Raw genomic sequence first — 8351 nt, forward strand, 5'->3', positions numbered from 1 at the left:
TTAAGTGTTAGTGAATCTATTGTTTTGATGGGAATCCAACCATCAAACATGTTTGTTTATACTTCGAGATCGCATACTCCAAAAATTGCAAAAAACAAACGTTCAGAGATTAAGTAACCAAACAAAACTTTTCGACAGTTATAAAACAAAAAATCACGATTTAACGATTACTTTAACTCCGATTTTGATTATTCTTTACAGCTACACTCCTTGACCCTATATGAATACAATGAATGAATTCGATCTTCAATTTAAAATATTTACACTAGTGGATACCACAAAATCTTATGTTATACTTAATGAAAGTATGAACAAACTCTTAAATGTTAGTGAATCTATTGTTTTCATGGGATACGCGTTCTAAAAAACTAGTTTCAACGATCCAACCGTCAAACATGTTTGTATATACTTCGAGATCGCATACGCCAAAAATTGCAAAAAACAAACATTCGGAGATCAAGTAAGGGGACAAATCTTTTCGACGGTTATAAAGAGAAAAATCATGATTTAACGGTTATTTTAACTCCGATTTTGATGATTTTTTTACAGCTACACTCCTTGACCCTATATGAATACGATGAATGAATTCGATCTTCAATTTAAATATTTACACTAGTGGATACCACAAAATCTTGTTATACTTGATGAAAGTATGAATAAACTCCTGAGTGTTAGTGAATCTATTGTTTTAATGGGATACGCATTCTACAAAATTAGTTTCAACGATCCAACCGTTAACATGTTTGTATATACTTCGAGATCGCATACGTCAAAAATTGCAAAAAACAAACATATAGAGATCAAGTAACGGGACAAAACATTTCGACGGTTATAAAAAGAAAAATCACGATTTAACGGTTATTTTAACTCTAATTTTGATGATTCTTTACAATTACACTTCTTGACCCTATATGAATACAATGAATGAATTCGATCTTCAATTTAAAATATTTACACTAGTGGATACCACAAAATCTTATGTTATACTTAATGAAAGTATGAATAAACTCTTAAGTGTTAGTGAATCTATTGTTTTGATGGGATACACATTCTACGAAACTAGTTTCAACGATCCAACCGTCAAACATGTTTGTATATACTTCGAGATCGCATACGCCAAAAATTGCAAAAACCAAACATTCAAAGATCAAGTAACGGGACAAAACTTTTCGATGGTTACAAAAAAAAAAATCATGATTTAACGGCTATTTTAACTCCGATTTTGATGATTTTTTACAGCTACACTCCTTGACCCTATATGAAGACAATGAATGAATTCGATCTTCAATTTAAAAAATTACACTAGTGGATACCATAAAATCTTATGTTATACTTAATGAGTATGAATAAACTATAATAATTATATACATTAATTTAACAATTTTATACCCCTAAAAACTAAAATAATTATATATATATATATATATATATTAAATTATGTGTTTTAATGTTTTGAAGTAATATTTATGTGGCAAAGTGTGGTATGTGCAAATTTAAGAAAAAAATATATTTTTCTTAACGGGTCATAACGGGTTATAACGGGTCAGGTCACTTTACCTGTTGGGTAAAGTGACCCGACTTGTTAAGGACCTGTTAAGATAATAGGTGTGACACGACACGACCCGTTAAAATAACAGGTGTTACACGAAAACGACACGAACACGGCAGACACGACCCGTTTACCAGGCCTATTCGTGCCCAAAGAAGGTTAAGATGACAGGAAAACCACCATGATGTAAAACCAGTTTTTATATTTTATTTCTTTCTTTTTTTTTCTTATAAGAACCTGAACTAAAGATGTTATGATACAATCTTCAAAATGTGATTCTAAATTACGTTTTCATAACTAATTATCAGCGTAGAATAACTCGTTTGAAATGTCAACAACAGAGCAACGAGATGCCTACGTGTCCTTGCTCTTACTTGAAGATATAGTTGATTGAGTAAAAAACCCATCACTCGATTTGAGTTTTATGATCCCGATTTAAGACTCACATGAATTGAGGTATATGCTCTTTTGTCCGCCCTACCATTTCCTTAGAGCAGCTCCAGCCTTGTCAATAGGCCGGGGGACAGTGGAGAAGAAAAGGCCTGAGGGCCTGTCAACTTGCTCCAGCCATGAGGAGCCCAAGCTAGTGGAGAAGGCCCGAGCAGGGGGCCTGTCAATTTGTGACAGCCCCGGAGCCCGAGCTCCAAGCCCATTTTTTATTTTTTTCTGTCAGGCGCGTGCACCCCACTCGCGCGTGGGGGCGCGTCGCCCGACAACTTTTCAGAAAAAACAGTCAACTTTTCAGCTTTGCATAGTTACCGTTGGGAAGCCACGTGGCTTCCCACGGTCCGTTCGATCTCAACGGCTCCTTCATTTGGACCGTTGGATCTCAACGGTAAAAAAAATAAAAAAAATCTGATTTAATATCAACCGTTCGATCTGAGATCAACGGTCGATATTAATATGCTTTATAAATAAAGAAAAAATAGTTTTAAAATTAAGAAAAGTTATCGTTGTGACACGTGGCACAATCTGGAGTGTTGGAATTCAAATTTTTTTAAATCCAACGGCAGAAATTAATAATTGGAAATTTTTTTTTAAAAAAAATGGAAAAAATCCGAAAAAATTGTAAAAAATCTGAAAAAAAAATTGTAAAAAATTGTTTTTACTTTTCTATAAATACCACTTCTTCTCCATCTACCTTACGACACGTGGCACGATGACATTGGATAAAAATCTTATCGAAATCCATCGCTAAATAATTGTTTTTTTTATAAAATGACACGTGGCGCAACGAGAACGATTTAAAAAATCTTATCCGAAATTACAAATAATTTTATTTTGTATTATTTAAACAAACAAAAAAAACTAATATTTTATTGCCTATTGCCAGGGGGGAGGGCTCCAAGGGTGGAGATGCAAATGGAAATTACTGTTCATTAATGGCAGTTACTATTCATTAAAGGCAGTTACTATTCATTAAAGGCAGTTACTGTTCAAAATGGTGGATTCAATAGTGGATTGCCAGGGGGAAAGGCTCTATGGGTGGAGTTGCTCTTATAAAAGCAGGATGATGCATTAGGCTCTTATTCCATCGATTCACTACTGTTTGCCAAAATATTCAATATGGCCACAAAAATCGAAGTTGAAATAATAGAGAACCAAACAGTTAAACCATCCTCCCCAACTCCTCATCAACTTAGAAATTTTAAGCTCTCAGTTTTGGACCAGATGGCTCCCGTAGTTCATGTCCCACTACTTCTCTTCTATCCCAATATTGCTACTACTCATTCCATGGCCATGAATGAAAGATGTCAGCTTCTAATTCAATCATTAGCCAAAGCTCTCACTCACTTCTACCCCCTTGCCGGAAGATTAGTCGAAGGCAGTTTCACGATTGAATGCAACGATGATGGAGCTGAATTCATCATAGCCCGTGTCAACTGTTCCTTAGCGGATATTTTGGAACCCCCGGATGTCGTGATGCTAAACCAGTTCCTTCCAACCGAAGGAAAAGGCCCAATGCTTCTTGTGCAAGTCAACTTTTTCGAGTGCGGTGGAATGGCAATCGGATTCAAGATTTCACATAAGATTGCTGATGGCTCCACAGTATTCACATTCATCAAATATTTGTCCACAATAGCACTTCAGTCCAGCGACAGTGATCAGGTGGTATTGCCTCCAGAATTTGGTACTGCATCTCATTTTCCACCACTAGATTTTTCGAACTCATCACAGCCGACACCAATGACCAAGAAATTTCACCAAGCACGGAAGTGCATAACAGAGAGGTATGTGTTTGATGCGTCAAAAATTTCTACTCTCAAATCTGATGTAGCCAGTTCAATTGTTCCCAATCCTACACGTGTGGAAGCGGTTTCAGCACTCATTTGGAAATGTGCAATAGAAGCGTCAAGATCAAACTCGGAGTCCCCAAGGCCATCCATGTTCCATCAAGGTGTGAACTTGCGCAAAAGGTTTGTGCCGCCTTTGCCAGAAAACTTGGCTGGGAACATCGTGGGCCGTTTTACATCGAAGGTTGAAGAGTTTGCGATGATAGATCTAAAAGACTTGGCTGGTAAGTTCAGGAAAGGGATAGAACAAATGAAAGAAAAGTATGCTGCAAAAGTAGTATTTGATTCTAATGTAGCATGTCAGGAGCGAACAGACTTCTGCAAAAACGTGCTAGATAATGATGGGATAGAAAATTATGCCTGCACCAGTTGGTGTAGGTTTCCTTATTACGAAACTGATTTCGGATGGGGAAAGCCGGCATGGGTGAGCTTAACTAGTTTCTCAGTTGCGAATGTAATTGCTTTGTTGGACAAAAGAGATTGCAAGGGATTAGAAGCATGGGTGACAATGAGTGAAGAAACCATGGCCATCCTTGAAAGCAATGTGGAACTGCTTAGATATGCTTCTGTAAATCCAAGTGTCACCTACTGAAAAATATAATTGTAAGAGACTCATTTTTTCCGTTTTTGTGTTCTTACATTAAAATATGTATTGTTTGCCCCAAGTAGTAGTTCTGGAATTATGGAATCCGTTTTAGTCGATCTTTCAAATCTTATTGAAACTTATGGTAAATATGGTAGCCATACATATGGATACCAAGATGCTAAATGCTAAATATAAAGGTTAAGTTGTCGTTAATTGGATGGATTGGTGCTAATGTCCGGATATAAACATTTTGGAATACCATTCCAAATTCATAAAATCTAATAAACAAATGAAAAATTGATACGATGCCACTTGGCATCATCATAAGAGCAGTTCCAAGGCCTCCCGGGCTATTCACTATTTAATCCACCTAATGAACAGTAATTATCTATAATGAACAGTAACTGCCTTTTGCATCTCTACCAATACACTGAATAGCCCTGTCAATAGATAATAAAATATTAGTATTTTTTTAAATAATACAAAATAATTTTAATTGTAATTTCGGATAGAATTTTTATTGATCTCCTTGTACCACTTTCTATTAAAAAATTTGTTTTTATTTTTTTAATTTTTCCTTTTCACATGGTGCAGCACACCATTCCAAAACCTTTGTTTTTTTCACATGGTGCTGATGCACCATTTCAAAACCTTTTTTTATTATTATTGTTTTCTTATTTTCACATGGTGCCAACGCACCATTCATCAGCACCATTCCAAAACCTTTTTTTATTATTATTTTTTCTTCTTTTCACATGGTGCCAACGCACCATTCCAAAAGTTGTGTGTTTTTTTACTTTCTTTTTCAAGCCCAACAGCTCTCTCTCACTTGAGCTCGGGAGGCAGGGCTCCAAAAGCTATGTTAAAATCTCCCTTTTTTATTATATTTTTTTTTCTTCTTTTCACATGGTGCCAATGCACCATTCCAAAAGTTGTGTGTTTTTTTTCTTTGGCCTAATCGGATAAATGGTCCATGTGGTCATAAGGTATTCGGATGATTGCCCATGTGGTAAAAAAATTCGGATTTAAACCTATGTGGTCACAGTCTGTTAGGATTTAAACCCATGTGGTCTAAGTCTGTTAGGATTTATGCGTTTCTGTCATTCCTTCATTAGGTTTAGGTTGGCCAAATCGGATAAATGGTCCCCGTGGTCATAAGGAATTTGGAAGATAGCTCCTCTGGTAGAAAAAATTCGGATTTAAATAATTTTTAATTCATTTCTTCTTCTTTTTTTAAATAAATTTTTTAAAAATATGTAAATTAATTATTTAAATAAAAGATATATATCTATATACTATATATATAAAGTGAGCACCCTAAAATGGTGAAACATTCAAAATACCATAAATTGTCCTTTAAGAATTTCATAAATTACAATTGAACCAAAAGAAGCTAAAGTATTTAACCATATTTTTATTTTGAATGAATTTAATATTTAAAATTATAGAAAAAAAAAAAAAAAAACCCTCCCACATTAGTGGGTGGTTTCACGTTTTTAATTCATTTCTTTTTTTAAAAAATATTTTTTTTTAAATATGTAAATTAATTATTTAAATAAAAGATATATAAAAATGTCAATTGCCACACGCGTATGCGTGTGGCAAGAGGCTAGTAAAGAATTAATTAATCAGTTGGATATTCGGGAGTCAAAAACTCGTTAATTTTATAAAGGCATTTTGAATGATTTGATTTATTAGATCTTGAATTTTAATGAATTATGTGATTTATTAGTTCCACCTCATTCTGTCGCGTCTCCTCAGAGAAACTCTGCTCCACCTGTAAGCTTAGCGGAGAAATGACAGAACCTCTAGTTTCGGGCATAAATCCTAACAAACTTAGACCACAGGGGTTTAAATCCGAATTTTTTTTACCACAGGGACTATCTTCCGAATACCTTATGACCACAGAGACCATTTATCCGATTTTGTCAACCTAAACCTAATGGAGGAATGACAGAAGGACATAAATCCTAACAGACTTAGACCACAGGGGTTTAAATCCTAACAAACTGTGACCATAGGGGTTTTAATCCGAATTTTTTTACCACAGGGGCTATCATCCGAATATCTTATGACCACGGGGACCATTTATCCAATTAGGCATTTTTCTTTCTTTCTCAAGCTTAGCAGCTCTCTCTCACTTGAGTTCCAGAGGCAGGGCTCCAAAAGCTATGTTAAAATCTCTCTCTCTCTCTCTGCTCCCCCCCCCAAAACAAATCCCAAATCTTTCCCCCAAAAAAAAAATCCCAAATCGGGCGATTTGGGCGCGCAAGTGGAAGGAGGGGGATCGGTGGTGTGGGGTGCGGCGGCAGTTGCGACGGAGGAGGGACTGGATCTCTCCCATTTATCTGTGGGTGTATCATCGACCTCGGTTATGAACTCCAGCGAGAGCTGTCGAGTTCGAAGCTTGATGGGTCTTACATTTTTTTAATTTTTTATTAATTTTTTATATTTATATTAATTTTATATTGTGGCTGATGTCGTCCTCACATCAACCCATGTCACATTACCTTCGGGTGCTCGGGTCGGCACGAATCGCCAGGCCTTTCCCTTGGACCTGCTCGGGCTTGCTCGCCAGCACACGCTAGGCTTCATCACTCGGGCTACATGGCTCTATTCCTGTGCCTGTCCCTCGGGCTGGAGCACACGATGGACTTGCTCTAACGTGGCAGTTGTATTATTGATTAGTTAGTTTTGCAACTAATTAACGGTTAGAAGGTCATTTGGTTGTTATCTTGGAGTCTTTGAAGAAGATTATGATACTTCCTACATTGATAAAACGGCATTACAATTACATATTATAAATAACTCGGCCCCAAAAAGGCATTAAAAATACAAATTATAAATAACTCGGCCCCAAAATGGTCCTTGCAAACTAGATCTAAAAATATTGCAATAAAGCATCACTAATCGCAAAGCTTGGAGTAGACTTCAAGCACTCTTCCGATGAGCTCATCGGGAACGGTACGATTACTCAAAGATCAATAAAATTGTTAAACTTTATGTTTCAGGGAGATCATATGAGGACAAAATCTCAAACAATAAATTGGGATAGGGAGTATGATGCCCATTAGTCGATCACATCACCTAATCACTGCCATGATCCCAGCAGACCAAATGAAGTAGATAAGTAAGTCAAACAGCTCCACCCTTCACACATAGATCGAAAATAGGCAGCAAACCAGAACGAATATTAAAATCATGCACTCTTCTAAACAGAGCAATCAAATTAGCAACCTCTCATACGGAGAGAAATCAAACCAAATTCCAGGACAACTTTAGGAAATTATTAAACATAAACAAAATAAGAGGATAAAAACATGTAGCCTATCCACATCTTCCGAACATCCGCATATCATATCACTGCACCGGCTGAACCCAAAGTGTCGCACTGACTAAACTCGATTCTGACGCTACTCGATATCTTCCATGGCTTCTCGCTTCAATCCTATATCGAAGGTGATAATTAGATCCAAAACCTTATGTTAACTTTGTGTGTGTGGGCCAAAAGACGACTACCACGGTGACTATAGAGCTCCACGACGCCACTTCAACTCCAAATAAAGTAAACGGAAAGTGAGAGGGAAGAAACAAACAATGGTTTTCAAGAAGATTGTTGCCGATCCCAAAGCCAAAGACAAGGGCCCGTGGTAGAGAATTTTTCTTTTGATTTTTTTCTAGATGGCTTATTTTGGAGTCTTGGTAGCTAAGTTGTTATCTGCTACTATAAATAGTAATTCTTGTAAAGAAAAAAGAATCATTGTAAAAATTGTATTTTTTAATAGCCAGTCCTTTGATTCTTCTCGACCCCTTCTCGTGTATGACTCGTCTCGCTTCCAGAACAGCTATGGAGTCAACGGAACCTCAAGATCCTAGCCACCACACCATCTCGGGGACGATGTCCACTAACATTAAATATATG

At 36.5% G+C, this 8351-nt stretch overlaps 1 protein-coding gene across 1 annotated transcript; it reads left to right on the forward strand.

The window, feature by feature from the left end:
* Positions 1-3051: 3051 nt before the first annotated feature.
* On the forward strand, positions 3052-4545 carry LOC126586901 (stemmadenine O-acetyltransferase-like). The gene has a single exon (XM_050251864.1). It carries the CDS (start codon positions 3116-3118, stop codon positions 4433-4435), a length of 1320 nt encoding a protein of 439 aa, XP_050107821.1. The 5' UTR covers positions 3052-3115; the 3' UTR covers positions 4436-4545.
* The last annotated feature ends 3806 nt before the right edge of the window (positions 4546-8351 follow it).

This window comes from Malus sylvestris, chromosome 10, assembly GCF_916048215.2.
Source record: "Malus sylvestris chromosome 10, drMalSylv7.2, whole genome shotgun sequence".
Lineage (NCBI taxonomy): Eukaryota > Viridiplantae > Streptophyta > Magnoliopsida > Rosales > Rosaceae > Malus > Malus sylvestris.

What these genes read in the sequence shown, in the direction of transcription:
- LOC126586901 (XM_050251864.1), top strand. Translation starts at nt 3,116, where the DNA reads ATGGCCACAAAAATCGAAGTTGAAATAATAGAGAACCAAACAGTTAAA.